Raw genomic sequence first — 27,275 nt, 5'->3', positions numbered from 1 at the left:
TGTGTACTCTGCTCCCTCATCCTGGAATATGTTGCAGAATGACTTAAAACTCAAAGAACTGATACCACTCACTGCTTTTAATCTAAAATGAAAGAAATAGAGGCAGGTTAGATGTCAATGTTTTTAAATGAACCCGGTTAAGTCAGTGTCTCCCTCTTTAACTCTTAATTTCTTTGAACTTGTCTTGTTCTGTGTTTTCTGTCTTTTCTGTCTAACTATGTGTTTCTTATGTTGCTGCCTGTGTTGGCCAGGTCTCCCTTGAAAAAGAGATTTTTAATCTCAATGGGACTGACCTGGTTAAATAAAGGTTTAAATTAAAAAATTTAAAATAGCGGTGTGAAAATAATACAGGACTCTCTATATTCTTTATCTCTATTGCTTTTAAAAAAGCGACAGTTTTACAGAAAGCATGAAAGCGACCCCATTTCATAAAATATTATATGCTGTGTTGACATACTTAAATATTTCGATAAGAGCCCTTTATTGAGACTTGAGTGCGTCCCTGCTTTTGAAATATAGACCCTTGCACATATGTTAAGTTATTTTAAATCATATACTCGACCAACAAACTTTGATCAACAAATTCTTTTAATTAATAATATCGTCAGGAAAACCAAAAAACAGACCAAAAAATTATTTGTGCACATCAGAACAACATATGTTTATCGTTTTTATCATTACAGGAGCAATTGAATCAATGAAGTAGGCAGCGGCACGTTATACAAAGCAGAGGGGGTGGGCAGTTGATTCAAACACCAACAAATCCAGATTACAAGGCGACTGGTTGAAGAGGGGGGGTTGGAGGGATGTGGGGGGGGTGAAGGGTCATAACTGTCGCGTCCTAGTCCATGAACCCCCCGTACCTCTTCTGTAGCTCGCTGCCGTTCTCCCAGGCCCGTTTCAACATCCCCCCGCTCTTGCTGTCCACCAGCCACTCAGGCCGGCCCACACGCCTCATGAAGCCTCCGTAGCGCTTCTTGAGCCCGCGGCCCAACACTGCCTCCAGCAGGTCGCCCTGCGCCATTCCTCCTCCGGCCCGACGCATGAAGCCTCCGTACCTCTTCACCGCCTCCCCTCCCTGACCGTCGCCCTCACCGCCGTGCTCAGCCGGTGCATTGAGAATCTTTAGGATCTCCAGGCGAGCGTTCTCTTCTTCGTCCTGGTTTCCAGGATCCTCCAGTACCCCCTCTTGAGAGGGGGAGCGGCGAGACAGGAAGCCGCCGTAGCGCTTCATGAAGCCGCCATACTTCTTTGCCAGCAGGTGCTCCGGTGATGGGGCGTCCTCATCGTCGGCTGTCACGCCGTCCGCTGCTTCCTGTTCCTGCGGTTGACGCGGGTCGGCATTCAGAGGAATGTGGTTTTCCTCCTCCAAGAGATAGTCCCGGCACAGGCGGAGCTTCAGGGTGTCCAACCCACCCTCGCACTCGAGTGAGCAGGTCTGGAAAAATCAAAATGATCTTTATGACTTTTCACAATATTTTCAATACAATGTTTGCCAGTTATTAGTTTTCATAAATACATATACATTTTATAATTATTTTCCCATTATCTTATTTTCTCATTGCACAGCTCCCGTCTTCCTCAGTTGCTCTGCTTCCAGTGCAGCTTGTTTGAAGGAGAGCTTTTATCCAATCAGATTCAGCCCCTATGTCTCTATGTAAGGACAGAGGCCTGAGGTCCTCTAGGAAGCCTTTGCAGATTAAAGTATACGGGGACGATGTCGTTGATTGTCATAGTCTTCAACCAATCAGATCTTTAGTTTGACATGTGTATTCTTTGACGTGCCAGAGCTACCGAGGTAGTCTACAAGTACGTCAGCATTAATGTGCGGCTCAGCAATAACGTGCGCTGTGATTGGTCAGTGGGCTAACGTCACTGAAGCAGCTAGCAGAAGTTAGTATTAGTTGTAACAATTCAAGTTGAAAGATATGTAAGAAGTTATGACATTTTTAACGTTTTGCTTGGTGTAGATTCTTTCTTTTACCTAGCTTTGTTGTTTTAACACTCAATGGCTGAAGAAGGAGAAACAAATTTCTCAAGAAGGAGATTTCCAGAAAAGCTGGACATCGTAAGAAAGGGTCGGTCAACCCCATTTTCTCATTCTGTTTGTCTGAATATACGTGTGTCCACTCTGTCTGAAATGCTTGTCTCTTAAGAAAAAGCCCAGTCTGAAGAAATGACTGATTTCACAGTTTGTGGGTTGTTCGGCACACCAGATATCCAAATGTATGTGCACACACGTACTGAAGTTTTTCATGACATGTCCCCTTTAAGTCTTGTTGTAAACAAAAAGTCTAAATAAATGTAGGTTCTGGCTTTAGGTTTAGGACTGTTGGTTAGAAAAAAATAGCTATTTGAAGATGTTCCATTGTGCTTTTCGAAATTGTGGTGAGCAAATTGGATTATTATTTCTGTTATTTTCATGATTAGTTCACTCTGCCTGATATCAGACAGACTGGTCAACTCTGCCACTGCCACCACTAACTTCTGACCAAAGACCAGAGTATTGTCCTGAAAGAAATGTAATTTCTGCCCCCCCCCCTCCTGATGCATAGCCACAAAAGCTTCACAACAACATCAGTCCCGTCCGTGGCTCCGAAAAAAATTTACTATGAAATGCCATTTTACAAATGTATTATCTGAGATATTATCTGAGAACAGCAATTTAGGCTTTACAAAATCAGTTCATATGTATGTCTTAATGTTCCAATGTGTCGAGGTATAGGAGAGTCGTTACCATTCAAATCAAGAGGAAATTAAAATCCCATTTTGGGGACGATCATGTATTCTACGTGGCTCATTCTGTCCATCGCTGATGTTTCATATTCTTACTGTGGTCATTCGTGGATTAAACCATGACAATAAAGCTTGGTGAGTTGTTACTGACATTTAAATGGAAACCGAACAGGGAAAGCTCCGTCATCTTGTGTGCATCGCACTCCAAGATTGTGTTCGGAAAGAGAGCAGAAAAAAGACTGCACAGAAGAGAGCACGAGTCAATGAGGAGGAGAGAGAACAACAGTCAGCAGATGCTTCGGGAGCACACGATAGCTTCTTTTATCCCTGATGTCCCTCACTTACTCCCTCAACAACTTAGAAAAACACAATTTCTCTCTACGAACCATCTGCAGCAGTCTGTTCCTCACCCAATGACACAGTATCCTATTCATTTAATGGAAGCCTCCCCCGCTATTAAAGCTGTATGTCCCCCCACTTATCCCAGTCACCCTTTAACTGTGTAACCCCAGTGGCAGGAGTACAATCAGACTGAAGGCGTCTGCAGGGCCCTTGGGGGCCGCATACTGCCGGGATAACCTGGTCCCAACCTCATATGCGTCATTGGATTTCACTTAATTGATTCTCGCTGAGCTTTCAGCGCCGCTGGCTTATGAAGACAGAATTAATGAACGGGAAAATTTAATTGAGGACATATTGGCACCTGAGGGGCTGGGAGGGTGGTGGGCGGCAGCACCCTCTGGTGGCCACGATGGGAAGTGTAAAACAAGTAATGGCTGCGTAAATCAGAAAAAAGGGACAGCAAAGACGGTGGACAGATTCCAAATGCAAAAGATCAATTAAGATTTAGCTTCGTATGTTTTTTCTTTATCTGCCCTTTCCCTCCTCACAATCACAGCTTTCTAAGGTGTTGAAGCATTTGTGGAAAGAATTCAGGAAACTAAATCCTAGCGGAGAATTTCAAGGCATTTCCAAATTCTTTAATATCTTTTGTGAGGATGGAAGCGCTCCCTATGGTTGAAAATGATGGGATTATAAATGTGTACAGTTTGATCCTCTGACACTTACACTGCTCTCATTTTGGAAAATGAAGTGCCGATAAAGCGCGAATGAAATCCATTATTTATTACATTTCTCTTTTTAGTGAGTATGTTTTAATATTTCAAACAAGGAAGATTTTTTTATCCGCACATTAAATGACTTTGCATCGATTAAACACAGATGTTGATAGAAGTGCAAAGGAGAGCGTTCACTCAGTAACACATCATGTGCAGAATATCCACAGAATGTCACTGTTCAAGTTTCAAACTCAGCACATTTGACACGACAACGTCTGACTTATTATAAATTTGCGAGTACACTGAAATTTACTTTGAGAAATGAATCAAATAGAGGGCATGGGGAGTAAAGAGACTGAGGAGGGAAGAAGAATGGATGGAAGAAGGGGGGGGGGGGGGCTCAGAAAAAAACCTACCAGTTTAGAGTATGTTTTGAAGCCTAGCCGTATTACCATGATTACAGCCACAGGCGGGCTGACAAAGGGGGAGGGGTCAAATGAAAAAAGATGATAGGTGAAGAAAGGGAGAGGAGGACAGGAAAGCAGAGAGGGAGGAGGAGAAAGGAATAGAACAGGAACAACATCCCTGAAATGAAAGGAGAGCAGTGACATACAGCATATTTGTAGAGGCTTTAATCGGTTGAAGTCTACGTGACAGTATATCATCATTAAACTCATCTAATAACTGAAGACATGAAAATGGAAATGTGAAGAGAGGGGAAGTGTGGAGATGAAAGAGGAGAGGAGGAATGGAAGAAGAGAAAGCAAAGAGTTAATGTATTTTGCTTGATATATTACAAGGATCTATTATTAGTTGTCCGCTGGATATATTATAGCTGATGAATTATACTAATATGACTTTAAGAGGAAGAGAAACCAGACTGCTGTGCCCGTCACTCACACTCCCAGTCTATTTGTCTTTCTATATTTATGATCAAATGCACCATAGCTGGGACACCAGACTGACCACACTGATATGAGTATTATTTGTCTGTGAGTGAATTAGAAATAGGAATAGATTACATAGGAATGAATGAAAAGCAGTGATATTACCGGAGAGGAGAAACCAGACTGCTGTCCCAGAAGACGGTACACGCACAGTGCGCACTCCTTCCCGCACTCCGCTCCAACCACCACCGACACACACGCGCCCAGAACCAGCATCCACACGCAGCTGCTGTGTGCGGGGGCAGCCATGGACTATAGGACGGGAAATCATAAAGAAACAGAAACATTACAAAAAGGTCAAACTTTGTCAGGTTATTCTCAAAAAACAAGTAGCAGATATAAAGTCTTTTTTATGCAATCTCTACGACTAATACTGCTACTGTTATTATTACAACTTTTTTTTGCTTCCGCTCTTACTGCTACTGTGTCAAATCATTTTAATAAAGAAATCAATATTTACGTTCAGCACGCGCAGCCTGCTGGGTTTCTCTGGCAGCAGCAGTAGTAATTGCAGTAGAAAGTAGCAGAAGTTGTTTGCATCTTACCTCGTTGTTATTTTAAACGCTACGTATGCCGTTCCCTGCCTTCCTCGTCAGCGCCTGCCCTCGGGGGTACCGGCGGATTGGGACGCTGCTGAGCGGCGCGAGCCCGTGCACCCGAATATATCTGCGCGGAGAGTTCCCCGTGTCGCACGCTGCGGGGAAGAGCAGTCACGGTTCAGCCTTGTGAGGTAACGTTACCGGACCTGCGGCGTTCAGAGGGGGTCGCCGGTTAGAAGGAAAAACAAACACCTAAACTCGCGTGTGGAGTCCGCTCAAAGTGCTCGGTGAAGTGCTGCGGCTGGCAGCTCCGCGGCTTGTTAAAGTAGTTTGTGCGCTTACGTCACCGGGGATAATGAGGAGGGGGCGGAGGGGTTAATAAGCGTAACGATGTGACGTGATAGCACCCCCTCTCTCTCTTTACCACACACACACACGCACGCACGCACACATACACACACCTATTTTCGGTCCCACATGTGATTGCTTCTCTGTGACATATAATAAATGGCAGTCTGCCATGCAGGTTCTGTGTGGGAATAATATTGAATTAGAGTATTTATGTCTCTCGGTAGCTATATGTGTGTGTGTCGATCAACACACACACAAGCTTGCTGGTGAGGTGGGGCCAGTAGAAACAGGTTTGGGCTGCTGGTAGACATGTTGCTTCATGGATTGTTCTTTTATTTAAAACCTGATATGATCTCCACAGCAAGTCATTATGTTTTGTTAAGTTTTTATTGTGATTTTCACTTTGATGTCTGATCGGAGATTGGAAAATCATTCATGTGCTACATCACCTCAGTGCGCAGTCCGTAAAGCCTGCAGTGAAACCGACCGACTGGCCTGTATGTCTATAAATCTTGAGTGGGAGTTTTTACATCCTGCAACATGATTGGAATGAGAGGAAATTTGCCCAAAAGGGTCAATAGATGAACACAAACGTCATATGGTCAGTAAAGGTCTCGTTTTGTTGTCCATTAGTATAAATAAGACACTGACATCCACATTTTGGAAAGTTGTATGTAGGTCTGTCCATTACTTATCAGTAGAAGTCGTTATATGGGGTTCATTTTGTCCATTAATAGAAACACACAATTGTAAACCAGCCAACAAAAACAGTGACACAAAATTGTTATCATTCCAAACTAGGACAAGGAGCTACAACATGAAAGGCAGTGGCTGCATTGTTGTTTTTTTGCGTTTCTTACTTTGGTTTGCGATCCATAGCTTTCCTCTGCACTTCTCCGTTTTTCAGAGCTCGGTGTTCACGATAATCTGACAAATGTTTTGGGTGCAGAGATTCTCTTTGGTGCAGCTCTGCTTCTCCTCTATTGGTTTTGATAAACTGTCAGTTGTTTCCTACCAGGAACTGGAGGAAACCTCCACGAACCCTTGCTGCTCCTTTGAACAGTAGTACTCCCAAACTGCAATACTTTCAATTTAAATCACGTATTAATAAAACCTCGCTGGTGACGATGGATGGCAAGTAAGTTAAGTTGTCGGCAGCACTTTAAGTTTTGCATTGAATATGACCAAATGCTAGCAAACCTGTTTGTTTGTGTGTCATTTTGCACCTTTAAACAGTCATCTGTTTGGCAACGTTGTGTGTGTGTGTATGTGTGTGTGCGGGCTGGCACACACACACACACCCTGGTTTTGGGCCGCACCTCCATTACTAACCGGCCCTCGCTCTGAGATCACCGACCCCGACTATATTCTATGCTTCACAGAACACGTTCAATTTACTCTCATACTTAAAGTCAATAATCGCTGACTGATATTTATACTGCTCCCCGCGATCTGTATTCACACTCATGGTTTCCGTCTGTGAGCCGGAAGCACCCCTACACACACACACCCAGCATGCAATCTGCCCCAAAGAGGCGGGTCTATGAAGCAGTTTAGCCAATGATGCTTTAATGCTGATTAACGATATAAATGAGTGACATACAATTTCGCCAATCAGCGTCCTCAAATAGATTCAGCTTGGGCACAATCGATTCTATCGATATATAATCGATATATAGTTATAAATAAATAATTATATGGATAGATAGATAGATAGACTTTATTTCAGTCTCGGGGTCCATACAGACACACAGTATAATATGTGTGTGTGTGTTTTATATTATAGTGAATATTATTATACTATATATATATATTGTTATATGATATATATATATATATATTATTATATATAAAAAAATATGCTGTATAATATAATGATATATATATATCATATAATAATATATATATATCATTATACAGCATATTATTTTATGATTTATATATTATACTGAATTCCCTGTGTGGGTGACACAAATAAGATGTCCTGACGTGTTTGTCAAAGTGTTAATACGTGTTTGATCCCTTAATTGTTTTGCATTAAATCATACTGGGATGTTTGCTGAAATTGATTGGATGTGGCACAGCCCTACAGAGAACATGTTCCACCAGCTCCACTGCATATGAACATCTGATACTAGCCCAGAGTTCAGCATATTCATCCAGCAAACTATACCTACCTTGTAGTGTTACAATATCGAGTATTATTTTATTCAATGTGTCCATCCGGGCAAATTTGTGGATCCAAATGTTGTAAAAAAAAAAACATATATGATATAATTTCTTTGTAATCATCCAAAATAATGTTAAGTGTATGCTATTTTTCCAAGTAGGCCACTGACTGGTCGATACGTGCGATGCATTGAGTGGGCAACGCGCCGTGTATTGAGTGGGCCGATCTGACAGTAACTCCCGGGCCACTTTTTCCCCCCAGTCCGCCCCTGTCCTTAGTGCTGTATTTCTTTGTGTTCTTTTCTCCAGACAGCAGCCGGCACTCGCACAGACATGCACAACACTGAATTTTAACAACACCGCCAAACACATACTGATGATGTGTGGCTCAATCAACAGGATCAGCCAAAAAAAGCAATTAAATACTGTACAAAAATGAAAAAAACAGGCATGAATTACACGCCAGTTAAGATAAGACAGAGCTTTATTTATCCTGAGGGAATTTGCAACACAAAGTAGGAAAAAGGTGACATATGTCTGGGTGATAAGAATATATAGAGTGCTCATAAACAAAATACAAACAAAGGTTTTCCAATAAGGTGCAAAAACCAAATGTGTACATGCCAAAAAGTAAAACTGTGAACGGTGAGGATCATAAACAAACACGAATTGAACACTGGCCTCCTCCTGATCCCGCCTCCATCTAATATACATAAAAGAGAGCAGACAGCACCATGGGGCTGAGGTATAGTTAATGGTGGCGGGGGCAACATTAGTGACAGGCAAGGGGACAGCAAGAAATTGAGTATTTAATTAACACCTGAAAGCGTAATTTCCTGCAATATAGAGCCTTCAAACATGACCAATAAAGTTGCTTTTTCACAATATAGCTCAGTTTATATTGCACTATATATATTACAGTGTTTCCCACAGGATTTTATGAGACTGGTGGGTGGATCCCCTAGAGCAGGGATTCCCAAAGAGTGGTGCAGGGGTGCGCGAGCTACCTCTAGGACAAAGGGTGTCATATGCTGTACAGATTATAAAGCCCCTTGAGGAAAATGTGTGATATTGGGTTCTATAAAAAAAAATTGACCTGACGTGATGTGCTTTTTTAACTCATGATCACTCGCTGGTTTCATCAGCTCCAACCAGGCTTCCTCTGTATTGACCAAAGTTTGTGGCTGTAGTATTTAGCAAAAACGGTGCCAGCTGTTTGTTTTTTACTTCACAAAACCTGTCCGGAAAGCTATCGGTGACAGGAAATGTTATGGAGTCGTAACGTGTGCATGTCAGACCAGACTGTGACTACTATCCTTGTGTTCTCTTTAATATAGATACATGATACCCCCGCGTCACACACACGCACGCGCGCACACACACACACACACACACACACACACACACACACACACACACACACACACACACACACAGTTACTCCTTGTGTTCTCTCCTATACAACCCCCACTTCCCACCTTATCTCCCCAACTCAGCAAGCTGTTATCATTGGAGCAGGTATAACAAAGACAAGCTTTTTAATCAAGAAAAGTCGCTCTACTAACATCACCACGTATGATGACTGTTTGTCACCATAACTGTTTGTTCCCAGCACTTGTTTGTCAGGAACAAAAGCCTCAATAAAGATTAACCTGCCACGCCAGTCATGAGCTGTGTGTGTGTGTGTGTGTGTGTGTGTGTGTGTGTGTGTGTGTGTGTGTGTGTGTGTGTGTGTGTGTATTAATGTGAGCATGTTCTTGCATGTGGGAAATTGGAGAACAAAGACTAAAGTAAATTGCTGGGACTGGCAGTAAATATTATAATTATATATATGTATTATAAAAATTATAATAAAAACATTTTTCTCTTTCCTTAAAGTATACCCTTTAGTACACCACAGTGGATCATCTATTTCCCTCTAGTTGGTCACCCTCAACCGATCTGATTTTATGATCTGCATATGCCTGGGGTGGGGAGGGAAACCTCTGTGAGCACGGGGAGAACATTCAAATTCCGTACTGCACTACCGCTCAATTTTAAAAGCAACATTAGCCTGCGCTAATACTAGCAATACTCTTAGCTGTGTCATTTGATGGTAAATGGTAAATGGACTTGTACTTTGTACACTAGTCTCTCAACCACTCAAAGCACTTCAATACTTCATGTCATTCCCCCCCATTGAATGGCTACCATTCAAGGTGCCACCTGCCCATCAGGACTAACCTACTCATTCATACCTAATCATGCACTAATGGCACAGCCTACCGGAGTAATTTGGGGTTAACAGTCGACAAAGTGTTGCATGCAGTGGACGTTAATTTAATCCAGCAAGTATGAACGGTAGCAGAACGTAACTTAAACTTTAACGGAGGGAAATGAAGACGCTGTCGACATCTGAACGCTGATTGGCCAAGACTCGACACGTCAAAGATGTTCTATTGCGAAGATCACGACATCACATTTTCTGATCTTGTCTCACTCCAATCTGAGAAACGCTGAGTAACGTGATGAAACATGCACTCTGTTGCAAGCTGTTTGGCATTGCCAGAGAAGATTTGGCAAATTTTTCATGGGCGCAACCCACATACTCCGCTGTGCTGCTCATCCCAGAAATGCATGTTCCTTACAAATGGGGCACCGTTTGAAAGGTAACTAAACAGGCTTTCCAACGGTATACAATTCATTGCCAAGAAGCATAGTTACAATAGATAAATAATCTACCAAACACTAATTTCCGAACTTTTTGTTCGATGTTTAGTTCATGTTAATCAAATGTAGTCAAATCCCCATCAGTACAAGGATAGCAAAAAAGTTCAATCCCTCCAAAACATGCATTTTCCTTATATTTGTCTTTCAGCATGTCTGTGGATTCCTTACATGAAGGTTCTTACCCAATACCCAGAGGCATTCCAAGCATATGGTAGTGGTGTGACAAAGCATGATGAAAAATGTAGTCACATTCCTTTGGTACCACAAATTCTCCCATAAGATGGACTTTAATTGCTACAAACATACCTGTATTTGTATTCCCCACATCGCATCTTTCTATCACCAATTGTTATACTAACCACACACAATTGCCATGAAAGACAAAGTTTCTGAGCAGAGATCTATGGAGATTCATACCTGAATGCATCAAGAACCATAGATAATGATACAAGTACATTTCCTGAATGTGCATCAATGGGCAATCGAGTCACAGAGGCCTCACAGTGAGTCAGACTCAAATAGCTCGGGCATGCTAAGCAGTATCCACATTGACGGTTTTTCTAGATGGTAATATATCAGCTGTAGTTGTAGAGACTTCATTGGAGTACTCTATCTTTTTAAGATGTCTTTAATAATTGCTAATGCCGTTAGGACACAATTTCACTGTCAAATAATTTGCCCAATAGGTTTGAACCTGGCCAAGTACCACTTGTTTATGTTGTGGGTGATGTACTCTTATCTGCATTGGCAGGACACACAGATAAAAGCCATTTAACAAACAATGCTGTGCTCTTTTGTGCGGTGTACAGCAGTAAAATTATAGTTTGAGCCACAAGCTGCTCTGTTGTTTTAAGATATAGTCAACAAACAAGAAATAGTTCTGAGAGCCAGCGGATGAATACTTAATTCTGTCTGCAAATATATACACACTTACTTTCTACTGCAGAGACAAACAGGGATAGACTGCAGGCCATTGCAGGAACATTAAAGGAATAATTCAACAGTATTGTTAAAATCTTTATTTGTTGTTTCTTATTAAAGATCGAACTGTCTCTGTTTTAAGGACTCGTCAAATCGCTGTTATTGTAGGCGTACTTGAAGTGGGTCAATACTAGTGGTGTAACGGAACACTGTTGATCCGTACGGATCTCCTCTCATGGTTCAGCACGTATGTGAACCTCGAAGTTTAACGTTAACCATTACAGTGTGAAAACTGATATTGATACTGATGATCCTTATCCACCAATATTCAGTAAAATATGCGATCAAGATATCTGCAGTCATGCTTTTCTAGTTGCCGATCTCTGATAATGTTACATTGTAAACAACAATAATAATTGACAGGAGAGCTAGTATCGTTAGCAGCTCCGCTAATGACCAACGAATGAAGGTCACTTTCAGTTACATTATGATGCGTTCAGGCTCTGTTCAGTGAAAATGAATATTGGGCGAAGGTAAATTATAACGTAATCATGTGTTCACAAGTAATCTCGTAAAATGTAGTTTTGGTGAGAAACTTGAATAAATTAATTTGTTTGAAGGGGATGTTTTTACAGCAATCTTTTACTTCCTTATCATTTGAATTGTGTGGTTTTATGAAGAAAAAAACCACCATAGATGGCTTGAACAAAGTAAAAGGATAACAATTTGAATTTTCGATGGTTTACACTGCCTTCACAGCGGGTGAAATGATTTTTGGGACAGTGGGAAAAAAAATGTTTGATTTTACTTTGACATAATTAAAGAACCACGGAGTTGAGAAAATATTTTATAGTAACAACAAGATCATAACACTTAACCTCGTCACCATCCACCCACACACGCACACAATGAGCCAACAATGTTGCCGTTGGGCAATATCTTTTCCGCAACAAACTCAACTTATTTTTAAGAAAATATCGAGGTCTGGGCGGTCGTTGACCTCATTGGTGGGTACATCTATGATGTCATTCATCTGCATGTACTGCCCACCCTGCAGTGACACACATGGTTAGCTAGCTTGCTTTCATGCTACACTGCATGGTTACAGGAAATGGTGGGCTGGTGGCCAGCCACTGCCTTTGGGTCTAATGATCCCTCAGCCTCATTCCCCAGCGCTGGCAGACTACCTCACAAGGAGGAGAACACACGGCTGCTTCGGAGATGAGCTAACTAGCCAGCCCTAGCTTAGCCAGCTAACTAGCCAGATGTCCATCTTACACTGCATTGGAGACTCTTCCTCGCTCTGATTGCTTAGTTTTCTTTAAGCGCTGTGGATTCTTGCAAATACCATTAAAGGTGCCCAATATAAAATTCAGAGCATATCTATTGCCTCCACACGGCTCTCAACTCTATTTTCTTAAGGGGTAAGGTTCAATTGCAACTAACTGTTGCCCCCCCCCCCCCATTATACCCCATATCCATACAGTATGGAGTTAAAGTGTACTGCATGTTGGTGTGAATGCGGTACATGTGATGTGAGGTATAGTACAGGACAGGCACCGCTGACCTACATCGCTCTCCAGTCTGTCCAAGAAAACTGACGAGCCAATCAAAGGGAAGATCAAATAAAAACACTGGTGGATTTTCAATAGGGCTTGCAGAATCACAGCCATCAGCATTAATCATGCAGTCACACAAACACAACAGACAACATAGTTGACTTATTTGTCACAGAATGGGAACACTTTTCAGCAAGAGCAAAATGACAGAGACGACAGTGTTGGGGTCTGGCGCCACCTCCTGGCTGGCTGAGTCCCTCACATGTGTCTCCCCTCTTCACAATCTGACCTGGGGTCTGATCCCTTTGGCCTCCCGAGATGACCACACCTCCCGCCTTCGGCCACCGCTGAGGCGGACCCTTCATTGGCCGACAAGCAGCCTCCCGCTGTGCGTGCAGACCCGTTTATAAGCGCCAACGCAGCGAAAATCGTTCTCTTCGTTCTGGACATCGTCCGGTCTCCAAAAAGATTCACGAGGACCCGATCGGCCTCACCCCCCCTCATCTCAGCACGCACGTGCCATTTCGCTGGCCAAAACAGACCACGTTCTATTCTGAGTTAAGGCCTTTGCCCGCGAGAACGCATCCCTTCCGCGATCCGTTCCCCGCCTTTCGTGTACACGCCAACGGTACCAGGACGACTAAACCTCTTTCTTCACCGATCATTCCCGGGAGGTGACGAACCGACAACGTGCCTCAGCCGACGTTGAAAACTAAGGCCCCCTCTCTGCAGCGAGCAGGGCCGAAGCAGCAGCCGCTCACCAGCCGCGCTGAAAGCAGCCCCTCCGCCTTTTTCTTCTGGAGGAAGAAGAACAATTCATCGACAAACACTCTCCACTTTGCCACGAAGCGCCTCAAAGTAAGAGTGCACGGTGTCTGGGCGTAGCTTAGCTTAAATTAACCTAAGTTTAATTCAGGTGATTCATTTATATGTTATTATTCCCGTGTTTTTGTCGTGTTAAGTCACTGTTTTCATTTTGCTGAGAGATTGCGCAATCGTCTACGGACCACAGAAGGCCCGTCGTAGTGTGTGCTTTCTGTTTGACTGTTGTTTGGGGATTATTTTATTTCATTTTGTTCTTGCTCTATTTCCTTGAATCAATTCTGTGAGTGAAGTGTGGAATCGCGGCTATCGTGCATAAGTGTCATCAGTTCGCGACGCGACAACGGCAGCTTGTGTAAGATACGATCAGCGATCCTCAATCTCACTACAACACGACACCGCACACAGAAACTCTGATTCCTCTCTCTGCCTCCCTTTATTTCTCTTGTTTTCCGTAACTTACATACACATAGAGCTCCGGCTGATTGTGGGTGAAACTCTCACCTATTGTTCCAACACACGTGCTGCGCCGACACACACGTGATCACACACAGCTGATCCCCCCCGCCGCCATTTTGTCTAAGTCACTCGACTCCGCCATCTTGGTTGTAGTTTTTAGCTGTAGTTCTTTAAGGCCCCTCCCTTTTTACACACGTGACTACACACAGCCTCCCCCTCCGCCATTTTGTCTAAGTCACTCGACTCCGCCATCTTTGTTTGTAGTTTTCGACTGTCGTTTTAAGACCCCCCTTCCTTTTCACACACATAGACCCACGCACACACACACACATACTTGTATACATACATCCTACACCCATTTTATTAATTTGTTTAGGTATTAGGCACATAAAATTGTATGATAGCGTTTGTTGGTTGTGATATTAAGTGATCGAATCATTTATTATTTTGATTTAATAAACTTTATATTTTAAAGAGCAGTCGTTTGTGATTACGTGTGCATATGTGTTTAATAAGATCTGGATATAGTAGCCAGTGTACGAACTTAAACCTTCACTGTCACTTCGAATGTGTAGTCGCACCCGACTATTGACATTACGAGTGGCCACTAATTATGAGACTTAGTTTATCGTTTGGTTATTAGTCCCTGTTTACAGGGTGGTGCCCCGTTGTTATTAATAATCATTAATAATTGTTACTTACATTAATAATTCTATTGATGTCAAGAATTCAGTTTCTTAAATGCTGATAATCCAAACACGCCCCTCTTCGTTCCCAACATATTGGTGCCCCGTGTGAGGCTATGTTATTCCAGTTATTGCAGTATATATGCAAATTAATCCATAATTATTTTTGAACAATTCATTTTCCCAACAAATTATTTTTCGAAAAAGTATTTTCTTTTCGGTTTTGAATGATCCAAATTCCTGAAACTTATTCTCCAAAATAGGTAGACCTTGATCTTCAAAATCTTTCCTTATTGTAATTTAATCTTTGATTTTAAATTTTGATTGTAATCTTAATTTTAATTGAATTTCAATTTTTCCGAAATTCTTATTTCGTTTCCTTTCTAGGTTTAATTATTCGTTTCATTTCCGAAACTAACAGTCAGCTGTGTAGTAGATTTGATCGTTTATTTGTAATACCAATACTTTGTTTTCTGAAACCCCTCAAAGAAGTTATACACAGCTGTCATAGGCCAAAAGCGCTAAACCACGTTAGCATTTTGTACCTTTGGCTGCCAAGCAGTAGTGATACTTCAGAGTAGTACAGTAGAAATTTGTAAGTCATAGAACTAGACATTTCACTGTGCGCCTGCATTAACCGTAAACGCTAACAGTTTCTTACTAACAGTAGGGAATCAATAACTACTAGGAGTCGCGCTTATTAAAAAGAGAATGAGCAATGTGAAAACCCCCACTTCTGGAGCTGTAGCTCTAGAAGACGCCGTATTACGAGATGCGGTGGCCGATCTCCTCACGCTCACGCCAGCTGAGAGAGAGTACTTTGGTACATACAACACCGACACGTGTCAGGAGCGATTAGAGGAGTTAGTGGCGTATGTAAACCAACCGGTAGGGAAGCCAAAACGCCTGATTCAAGACGTGATTGGATCAATCTTCCTCACCTACCATCAGAAAATGCAGCTGCAAGCTGTCGCACACCGCGAGGAATGCGACATGCTGCGCCGCGCAATGGGTGAGATCCAGACTGAGGTTAGGCAGGTAGAAACCGACTGTCGAGCGCTTCAGTCAGAAAATGAGACCCTGCGCGTGGATCTCAGGCAGATCCACACGGAGCTCAATGACACCATGGAGGCTAACGACAGATTGAAACTGCTTCAAAGTACCAAGCAGGAAGAGACACCAGCAACCCAGGTAAGTACTGTGCCATCCAACCTAGGCGCTCACCACGTCACTTTGGACAGCTACAGTGCCCCTCGGTCCTCGCACCCCTTGGACTCTGATGTCTCATTCGGCCAGAGTCGAGCCACCCTGCATTTCGAGCGAACGGTCTCCCCACCCAACAGGGGGGGACGAAACCGCTCCCCCTCCCCCTCGCGGAGGGGGGATAGTCGCCCTGATCACCCTCATGGTGAATTAAGAGACTCAGACGACTCGGATGGCCCAGGCCCCATCGGCGCGCAGGGCCTGCGTACCCAGCAGATTGAGTCTCTTGCCAAAGATGTAGAATGTTTCGACCCCGGTAGCAGAGAGTCGAGCATCGACGACTATCTACGGGAGATCGACCGCTGCCTCCTTGACATCTCGCGCCCCTCATCGCGCGAAAAGCTAAAGCTAATCTGGAAGAGCACGGCTCGAGGTGTCCATGTTTTCATGGAAACGCTCCAGCCAGGTATCCACGACCGCTACTCGAGCCTCTGTCAGGCTCTCCGGGAGGAGTACTTCCTGTACCCCGACCCAGCTTCTGCCACCCTCGGCGCCTTTGCCATCTCTCAAGGAAGGCTAGAGGCCCCGAGAGATTACTTCAGGCATTTGAGATCCGTGTACTTCCAGGGACGTAACGCCCCTGGTCTAGAAGAGGACCATGCCTTTAAGTCCTTATTCCTGCACAACCTCCACGACAGTGTGAGGTACGATGTTACCATGCATTGCAGAACAAGTAACCTCACAATGCCGGAGATCAGGAAATATGCGCAACTGGCATGGGAGACACACGCACGGCCTATGAAGAAGCATGAGGACACTGCCAGAGTCCTGGGCATCCAACAGTCGGGAGACTTTGACCTAGTATTGGAAGGCAACGAAAGGCCTTGGGCCAGAGACTCTCGGCCACCCTTGAGAAACCAACGACCATGGCGGTCGGAGGACCAACGCAACCAGGGGGGTGAGAGACACCCCCAAGGTCACAACCAGGTAAGGCCAAGGCAGCAACCCACATCGCATCCACCAAGGAGGGTTGAATGCAACCCTCCACCACCAAGTAGGTACAACCACCACCAAGTAGGTACAACGGGCAGGCTCGCAACCTCCCTGCAAGGGAAGCTGAAAAGCCCGAGCTGGAGAGCCTGGAACACTCTCCCATCACACATAAGACAGAGCACCACATACAGGTTCTTCACACACAACCTCAAAGCCTGGCTCATTAACAACCAGGTGTGTCAGCACTAACAGTCTCATGCCTGCCATGTCCGTATGTAGCCTGCCTGTCTGTCTGTCTGCCTGTCTGTCTGTCTGCCTGTCTGTCTGTCTGCCTGCCTGCCTGCTTGTCTGTCATGTTTGATCCTGTGTCTGCAGGATTGTATTGCACAGCTCTGTTTGCTTGTTTTTGTGTTGTTGTCTTTTTAAACAGTTTTTAAATGTTTAAATGTTTTTAGCGGCTTCTAACACCGTGCCCAGGGACAACGGTTGAAAATTAGCTTTTTTAGCTAACACTGTCACATTTACAGTCATGTTTTTATTAATGTGTGCTGTCGATTAATGTGAACTGTCCCTGTACAAATAAAATCTTAAAAAAAAAATACGTAAGTATGTGCAAGAGGCAGTCAAGTAGTTGGGGAAGGCGACGCCCCCGGGGAAACCACCAACCCCGCAAGGGAAACCCAATCCCAACTTGCCGCCCGCCTGACTAAGCCCAGAGACTTCTTCCTCTACCGCCAAAGTCTACTTTGTCGGTTGGGGAAGAGACATCAGCACACTCCCGGAAACGGCCACTCCCGACTTCGCACCTCCCCGTTCCCTGACCTTCTTGGGTGACCTGGTCCGCAAAGGCAGGGCCCGTCGTATATACATCTCAGTCATGCTGGGAGGTCATAACACTCTTGCTCTACTCGATTCCGGGCAGAAATCAGCCTCATGTGTACCGCTACCTTCTTGATCGTAGCTGGAGCTATGCATTCCCTTGGCACGACGCTGCAAAGCGAAACTTGCGCGGTCAGCATCACCAGCTACACCCAAGATAAGTCGCCCATCACCAACCGTGTCTGGGTTGACATTGCCTTTCAGGGAATGACTATCAAGCATCCCATCCATGTTTGCATCCTAGACACCGAAAAAAGAACTGTTCATCTCACCTTTGAAATCCAGCTCCAACCGAGCCGACTCGGCATCAAAACAAATGGGTATAATCAGAGAATTGAAGGTATGGAATCAAGTGTAGTAATATTATTTCATGTGAGCTGTAGCTTTGCCCCTGTTAAATAAATATATCCTGCAATAAATATCTAATCTGATATCTGTCAATATGGCGGCGCAGAACAACTTCCGGTTTAAGCGAGGAACGAGGAAATGACAATTATTAAGAGACTTGGGATGTAACCTGTGCGTGGTCCTCCTGGCTCTCCTTGTTCTGCTCATTGTGTCCACACCTGTCTGCAATCAGCCCATCTTCCCTCCCAGTCTGCACGCCTGCGTCTGCATCAGTGGAGGTGGGTAGTAACAAATTCCATTTACTCGTTACACATACTCAAGGACTCAAGGAAGTATTTTTGACACAGCATGCATTTTAGTCTTACTAAAGTCGATTTTTTAAAGAAAAAGGATGACTTTTTCTCCGTTACATTTCATTCATGAGCTGTTAAGATGCAGCTGGTGAGCTGGTCCCAGGTCTGCCTCATCCAATCACAGCCACGCCTCCACATGACTCTCTGTTCACAGCAGCACAGCTGGATCCACAGCAGGAGTAACGTCATCGTGATGGCTTTCAAACAGCAGCTAACATTTACAGATGAATTAACAGAACGCTGTCTAGCAGGCTGCTGTTGTTAACACTGGTCTGAAATCAGTACATCAGAGAACCGTGCTAACAGCCAGCAGGCTTGTTGTGTCTATGCTAGTAATATTTAATAACATTTACACACAGTATATCATGCTTCAAAACTACTACTTATCCCGCTGTCTGTCCTAATCTAAATATTCAAAGGTGTGGATTTAACTAGTCGTGCTTTGTGTAGACTTATAAAGACAGACAGAGATGTAGAGACAAAAGAAAGACCCGTGGACATGACTGATATGTTTCAACCACAGATGGTCTTTCTCAGGTCAGAGTGAAGCAGTGAACACACCTGTTTTTAACAGGCATTTAATGATCAAACATCATGGCATTATCTTCTATTTAGCCTGAATGAGTTGTCTGATATGAGACATTTTCAGAAAGTTAAGAGATTTGTCCAACACTCAAACACAAAGTCTAAGGACACTATAACATGTTGACACTCTTTATATATATTTTGTTATGCTCATGATATACTGATTTACTGATTTATTTGCCAAATCTTAATATAACATAGGAGACAACACAGTGGCGGGCCGTGCATTTTATACCTGGGCCTTCACTGCTGTCCTGCAGCTGAAACATCTAGTAATTACCTCATGAAGGCGCCACAGCTTAAATTATAGGAGATATAATGTTTTCAGCGCTCACGTAGGAGACAACGGGCTGTGTGACCTCTGAACCAGAACAAAAAAAAACACAACAAAAAACAGCTGAGGTCCCGCACTTCTGGGAGTTCTTCTGGGACGCTAGGCTAGACTAGCTTAACAAACAATACCACGCATGACGGTATGCTTATATAATTAACACAATGACAACAACAAACTCACAAGAACCAGTCACATATATTCATATGACAACAGAGCAACACATCAATCCAGCAAACCTGCAGCGGCAACACGCATTCTGCTACACACTCGAGGGCCATTCAGATATTAGATAACAACAAACGCAGTTGACTTAGTAAATGCTGATCACTTGAAGACAAACTCCATCCTCCTTTCTTTGTTGACAAATGTTGTTGACAAAATTTTTTTAAATTAAAATAAATCTACACCAAGCAAAATGCAAAAAAATGTCATAATTTCTTCCATATCTTTCAATTTGAACTTTTACTACTCTGACTAAGCTTTGCTGGCTACTTTAAGTTTCGTTTCACGATAGTCACGTGCTCGCCCACTGACCAATCACAGCACACGCTGCACCTCACTGCAGAGCTGCACATTGAAACTGAGCTGCACGTAATGCTGGCGTACTTGTAGGCCAGCTAGCAGCTCTGACACGTCAAAGAATACGCACAACATGTCTAACTAAAGATCTGATTGGTTGAAGACTATGACAATCAACAATATCGTCCCCATTCACTTAAACTGCACATGGATTCACTTGTGAGTCTGCAGGCCTCGGGCCTCTGTTCTTACCTAGAGACACAGAGGTGAGATCTGATTGGATAAAGGCTCTACTTAAAACAAGCTGCACTGGAAGCAGAGCAACTGAGGAAGACAGTAGCTGTGCAATGAGAAAACAAGATAATGGGAAAACTGTTTTAATAAATTATAATACATGTAGTGTATTTAAGAAATATTATTAAATTATAAAATAGATAACTTTGTGATTCTGTTTAGGCCAGCAGAGAAGGCCTTGCAGGCCCTGACAGCCCGCCACTGAGACAACAAGTAAAGAAAGTAAATTAGGAAAATGTCTTATTATTGTTGAAATTTAAAGAATAATATTAATGTAATATTTAGTCAGCACACAGAGATACAGAATAGGAATAATGTCTGGTATATATGTGTCAGGTTTTCTAATCAGCATATGAAGACTTGTCATTTCATCACATAAATACAGATGTATGTTAATTTATTGAAATCTATCTCAGGAAATTATTCTCATATCCACATCAAATAAGACTTTTTTTGACAAACAATGTCAAAAATGATATCAGTTTCATCAAGTATGGAGGAACAAATTGATTGCACAGAACATTTGACGTACATGAGGCATGAACATGACGCGTCGCGTAGGCTTCGTCTTTGTAGCACGTGGTCTCTGTTTTAAATTCTGTATTGAATTCAGCCAAGTGATTATGCCGTTGCAAATATATGTCAATCACAAATGGATAGATGTTAAAAGGCCACTGGCACTGCAGGAAGCCTGCATCACTCATTAATGACTTGTATGTATTGCCAGTTGTAAGAAATTTGAGTGTAGAACTGTGTGTTAAGAAGTTATAATAGAAATGTTTAATGATTCATAAGAATTCATAATTAGTCATAATCATAAGTGTTTTGGAAATGCATAATTAAGATCAGCATAAAGTGTTTTAGGATTAGTAGCTAGATGTAGAATTCGTAAACATGAAGCTTTTGCCAAAAGTTGCAAAGTCTTATCTTTTATATAGAATGTTTATCATAGAAGGGTTAAGCCATAACAGACAGTCATTGAATGTATTAAGAACGAAGGGACAGAGAGAGACTTTTAGACAGGCGATTACAGAGTGCACCAGGATAAGGCCCCTGGGAGTTAGCCAATAGGAATTGTGATGGACAAAGGGGGAGGAGTTTCAAACCGGATGTGGGAGGTTTTCTTCAAGTCTTTTTTCTCTTCTTGCAGTTGCTCTCAGCGGACAGATGTTTACGGGCTGAGGAGCTAAAGATGAGTTTTTTTGCACGAGGGTTTTTCGTTTGTTTTATTGTTTCATATTCTATAGAAGTAGTGTACTTCACTGTATAATTGTATTTGCTTCAGTAGGATTCAATTCCTTTTAATTGTAAACCAGTTTTGGTCGATTTATTATCGCAGCGTCTCTACTGTAAACAGCAGTTGGACCATGCGCTCCGGCCTCCTCTCTGTGGGGTGAAATCCAGCCCCCCACACAGTCCAGGTCACGACTAACTGCTTCTGGGGTAAAGAGCAGTGGTGTATAAAGTACTCAAAAGCCATACTTGAGTCAAAGTAAAGATACCTTACTGGAAAACTACTCCAGTAAAAGTAAAAAGTCACCTATTAGAATACTACTTGAGTAAAAGTCTTAAAGTATCTGATATTTATTGTACTTAAGTATCAAAAGTAGTTTTCTGATGTTAAATGTACTTAAGTATTGAAAGTAAAAGTACAAGTAAATGCTGTTAATAAAAAAGCAAAGGGTCAGAATTTTGAGAATTATGAAGTTTATTCTTTTAAGTGCTGTGGCCACCATGACCAAGGACATGGAGCTGTGTTGAAAATAATTGGGTTGGCTGTGATCCATCCAGGAGCAACAATGTTCAACATAACATATTGTACATACTTTTGCATCTACTATGAACTTATCATCATAATTCTCCGAAAAGCAATATGACACTATGAAGGAGTTGTAACAGTGCATTTATAAGTATGCTCATTCCGACTAGAGGATGTAGAGGGCAAATGCATAATATTATGTTGAGCAAAAAATATCCACTTGATGCATCAGCTTGCAGCAGCTGCGAAGGATTTCCCTAATGCTAACGCTAATGCTAACGCTGCGCTCTCGCAGCTCCTGTCAATCCTATGGTGTGGTGGCTAGCTATAGCTAATGTTAGCCAACTAGTGCTGCACAACTGTCAACACTTCCTCAGCTCACTAACTCGCTTGCGATCCACTGGTGTTGGTCTTCGTCACCACCGTCGTTTGTTTCGGGAGTAGCAGGTGCTTCCATTTCTGCTTCCGTCATGAAATCAGTCATCGTAGAGTGGAATTCTACTCATGTAGTCGCCCGCTAGCTATAGCATATAGCGTCCTGGGCATCACTGGGAATCAAAACACCGCGGCTTTGAGAGCACTTGTTTGCAATTGTGCATTAACGTGATTAACCAATGATTTAACTTGCAAGCTAGGACCACTGATTCATCAAACCTGCTTGCTTGCAGTCTGTGTTCCACCACAGTCCCCAACGCTGGTCTCATGATTAATTTTGTTTCTAAAGATAGATTTGATTTTGGAGCGAGTAACGAAGGTTTCAGGGGAAATGTATTGGAGTAAAAGTATCAGTTTTCTTTGCAAAATGTAGTGAAGTAAAAGTAAACAGAAATATAAGTAGTAAAGTAAAGTACAGATATCCAAAACAACTACTTAAGTACAGTAACAAAGTATTTCTACTTCGTTACTATACACCACTGGTAAAGAGACATATTGGAACTCAGTTGCCAGTCAAGACTTCCTACTGACTCAAACCCTTCTTCATCACTTAATTCCTGTGCTCTGTTCTTTTCTCCTCTTCTTCTTCTTTCTTTTCTGTTATCTCTAACCAATCTGCTACTACATCATCTTTCTCTCCACCATGTCCTCTTTCTTAATTTCATTCCATTCCTCGTTCTTATTCCTCTCTCCTCTCTCCCCCCGGAGCAAAAGCACAACTCATTTCCTTTTCTTTTGCCCAGGATGGGCTCATCCTCCTGATCATCATTATTGCTATCTGTGCTGCTGCTTAGCCCCACTGTGAGCCTCATCAGAAAGTGACGTGGGCTGAAGGAGCTCTGAACAGCGCAGTGTACATGCGTACATACGATAAAAGTGTGTATGTGCAGTAGAGGCTGGTACCTGCTCGTAGTGCTGATGCTTGACTAGCCATCATCATCAGAAACAACATAATAATGGTGGTTACTAAGGGCTGATGGAAAATGACACTTTGCTCAGAGTCAAGAATCATTTTCTATGAGGTTCAGATGTCCAACAAAATTCCCACACCAATATTTCTAAGTCAAAGATAATATCATGTAATGATCAAGTGGTGATGTACGTGATAATATCTTTACAATAAACAGTGCTTTAGGCTATAGTGGCGTAGCGTCTACCTGAGCAGAGAATGACGTCCCTCTCCCTCTGTGTGTGTGTGTTGTAATCCGAATTTATCTGTGCTTCGTTTATGTAGCTGGTCCGGCCGCACATGCATGTTAGTGCATGTTATTCCCAGTGTGTGTGCCTCACTGGCTAGCGAATGGGCGCCGCGTCGCTTTGCACTGTCCATAAGGTAGTCAGTGCTGATAACGCCGCCCCGACGCACAGCAATGTTGCAGAAGCATAGCATCCCCCTCCAGTTACCCTTTAGGTAAACACTGTTAGCTCGACCGTCATCCTGTCGAGAACAATCCCTTAATCATAGATGCGCTCTGCCCTGACAGTAAACGTCAGATTGAAAGCGTCAGTCCATCTCGCCGCACACTCAGCGTGTGTAACTATTTTATGATGAGTTGTCTACTGATTTGAAATGATATCTGTGCTCTGGATGCAAGCACAGATAATCCCACAGAACCACTCAGTCGAAGGCCTTCTCCAAGTGCAAAAAACACATGTAGACTTGATGGGCAAACTCCCATGACCCCTCCAACAGGCCTGCAAAGGTAAAGAGCTGGTCCCCTGGTCCACTATTCCACGGCCAGAAAGGAATCCGCATTGCTTCTCCTGGATCTGAGGTTTGACAATTGGTCAAAGCTTCCCTTCAGCTCCTTCATCAGAACCCCACCACCCATTCTTTTGTTCTGAATTACAGACATGTTGTTGAGTGTAGGTTTCCCTGTCATTCCCTGTCACCTGTTGGTTCTCCACAAGGTGATGTCACATGAGAGTTATTGAGGTAAAATGGCAGTCATATGTAAGAATCACATAGGTGTGACATGGTGGGGGCTGAGGAGAGGGGGAGTGAGACAGAATTAGGTCTGACAGGGATAGCCAGCCAATGAAAGGAAGCTAAAACCGGTGTAATAGGACCTTTTCACAGCAGCCATTTTGACATGACGTTGCTGGGTAAACACGTGTAATTAATAACATGAATTATGACCCTGGTAATGTGCACGCTGGCTCACTAGAATGGCTGTGACACAATAAATAGAATGGGACCATATTTATTTTATCGATTACACCTGTGTTTACTATGACATGTCACAATGGTTGCTGTGAAAAGGGCCTGTATGCTTACATTTAAAGTAGTGTTTGTACAGTATTTTTACCATAAGATACTCTCTCGCCTCAAAAACAGAAAGTCATAAGCAAAGAAAAAACTGAATAATACCCAACGAATAATAGTCTGTGTGCTTTTCCACAAGGCTTCCAGCATTCATACTTTAACTCTGCTGCTTTTTATTGTCTTACTGTACATTTTTCAGTATTCCTGATAGCAAAACAGCATACAAATTCACAAAGAGTGTCAAGTCAAACAGGGTTTTTCTTTTATGTAAATAGAAGACATGTAAAGAACTGAAAAAGATTTCAGCTAATTGTAAATAAAATAATAAGAAACAGGGCGGATCCAATCTGCCTAGAAGTCTAGATAAGCACACAGTAAATACGGTCCGTAATCATACAAACACCGCACCAGAAGTAGGGTTGGGTATCGTTTGGGTTTTTTCCGATACCGGTGCTAAAACGATACTTGTAAAACGATACCGGTGCCTAAACGGTGCCTGAACCGATACTTTTTTCTTCAAATTGAACAATATATTAACTGTTTAAAGTATACTATAAATATAAATAAATACAAAACACTTGGCTTCAAACTACAGCTTCAAACTTTTTAACTATAAACAACATGTTAACTGTTAACAGTTTACAGTATACTTAAATAAATATAAATAAATACAAAACACACACACTGTGTACACACACTACAGCTTCAAACTTCAGCAATTATTTTGCAGAAATATGAGCATATTTTCCTTCTCTGGCAAAATACCACGTCAAATGACTTATTTTATTTTACCAGTTGGTGGCGGTAATGCGCCAATTCGTCGTTTGCCAACCGCCAGTACACCTCAAAGAAGAAGAAGAAGCTTTTGCGTGCCTGTGTTGTTGTGCTTATGAGCGACAGCGCTAAGTACCCGTTGTAATAATTCTATGAGTGAGGAGCGGTGGACCGAGTCCTGCTGCCAGGACGGAGTCATCAGAGTAGTGTCAAAAAAGTATTTCAATTGGCTACGGCACCGAAAGGAAGCACCGAAATCTGCGTTGCGTTTCGGTCCGGTAGATACCGGATGTATAGGAACCGGTGCCATATTGGCACCGAGTTTCGGTACCCAAACCTAAACAGAAGAGATCGCATGGTACTGAGATGTGCAATATGACTGCATGGCTGACGAGTCTAAAAGTCCGGAGAGGCAGCCGGGAAGAAAGCTGAACTTTGCAAACAACAGAGACTTTGTAGCTGACGTGAAGATCACTGCCGTTAATTAGTGTTAGCATTAGCATTACGCCACGGGGATCTGTAGCATATACATACGCCGATAATTTAACCCTTTGGTGTACGATATCGTGCTTTGTTTATGATCGATTGTCCGGTAATGTTTTCTATCTGGTTGTAAATCATATGATGGTGGAAGCACGGTAGTTGGTGATAGTTTCTAGGGGTGTCAAACTCATTTTCACTCCGGGCCACATCAGCATCATAGTTTCGCTCAAAGGGCCGGTTGTAACTGTTATGCTGCATTCACACCAAACGCGTTGATTTTTTGACGTGCCGTGAAAACGCGTCCAACGCGTCCAACGCGCCGCCGGTCGTGTACACACCAAACGCCGCAAAATCGCCGGAGAGGGGCCGTGGTTTATAGACCTGGATCCGTTCAACTGTCCGCCATTAACCATGGGAAAAATAACCTATATTTCTACGTGTTGTGGAAGTCACAGATATCCCGGGAAACTAAACGCCGTCATGTCTGGTTCATAATATTGTTCAGAGGAGCTCCGTGGATTTTATCGAGCTGTATTCACTGTGTCTAGCAAGCCACCGGTCGCTGTTTACTAGAGCTGTAGGAACACAAAATAAACTGATTTGGCTGTGATTCAACGGCAATCAACCGACAAAAAGGGACTCCGAATTAACTACGTAATGATGCCGATTTGTACTTATCTTCTCCGACAAAAAGGGACTCCGAAATAACTACGTAATGATGCCGATTTGTACTTGTCTTCTCCGACAAAAACCGACTCCGAAATAACTACGTAATGATGCAGATTTGTACTTGTCTTCTCCGACAAAAAGCGACTCCGAAATAACTACGTAATGATGCAGATTTGTACTTGTCTTCTCCGACAAAAAGCGACTCCGAAATAACTACGTAATGATACCAATTTGTAGGCTACTCGTCTTCTCAATGGAGCTCTGATGGATCGGTGCTAGGCTATGCTAACATCGTAGCAGCTCCACCAGCACTCAATGACGTCATGTAGACGTAAATATGGCAGCGTCTATTCATTGTTTGTACCATATGGTTTACACACACACATTTATACACATAGTTTGGTCCGGTCTCTATTGATATGAGG

At 42.9% G+C, this 27,275-nt stretch overlaps 1 protein-coding gene across 1 annotated transcript; it reads right to left on the bottom strand.

Moving 5' to 3' along the window:
• Nucleotides 1–694: 694 nt before the first annotated feature.
• LOC306789530 (proenkephalin-A-like) lies at nt 695–5,524 on the bottom strand. The gene is made up of 3 exons (XM_079285517.1): nt 5,287–5,524; nt 4,847–4,993; nt 695–1,438 (listed from the first exon to the last, which is right to left on the bottom strand). Exons 2-3 carry the CDS (start codon nt 4,988–4,990, stop codon nt 842–844), a joined length of 741 nt encoding a protein of 246 aa, XP_079141643.1. The 5' UTR covers nt 4,991–4,993; nt 5,287–5,524; the 3' UTR covers nt 695–841.
• Between the last annotated feature and the right edge of the window lie 21,751 nt (nt 5,525–27,275).

This window comes from Melanostigma gelatinosum, assembly GCF_949748355.1.
Source record: "Melanostigma gelatinosum genome assembly, chromosome: 15".
NCBI lineage: Eukaryota > Metazoa > Chordata > Actinopteri > Perciformes > Zoarcidae > Melanostigma > Melanostigma gelatinosum.
Note: the sequence above shows the minus strand (reverse complement) of the source record. Positions and strands in the feature narration are given on the sequence as shown.

Excerpts from the sequence above, each read along its gene's own strand:
- LOC306789530 (XM_079285517.1), bottom strand. The coding sequence starts at position 4,990 with ATGGCTGCCCCCGCACACAGCAGCTGCGTGTGGATGCTGGTTCTGGGC. Across the intron at positions 1,439-4,846 it reads AGTCTGGTTTCTCCTCTCCG|ACCTGCTCACTCGAGTGCGA; the intron begins GTAATATCACTG and ends TGATTTTTCCAG.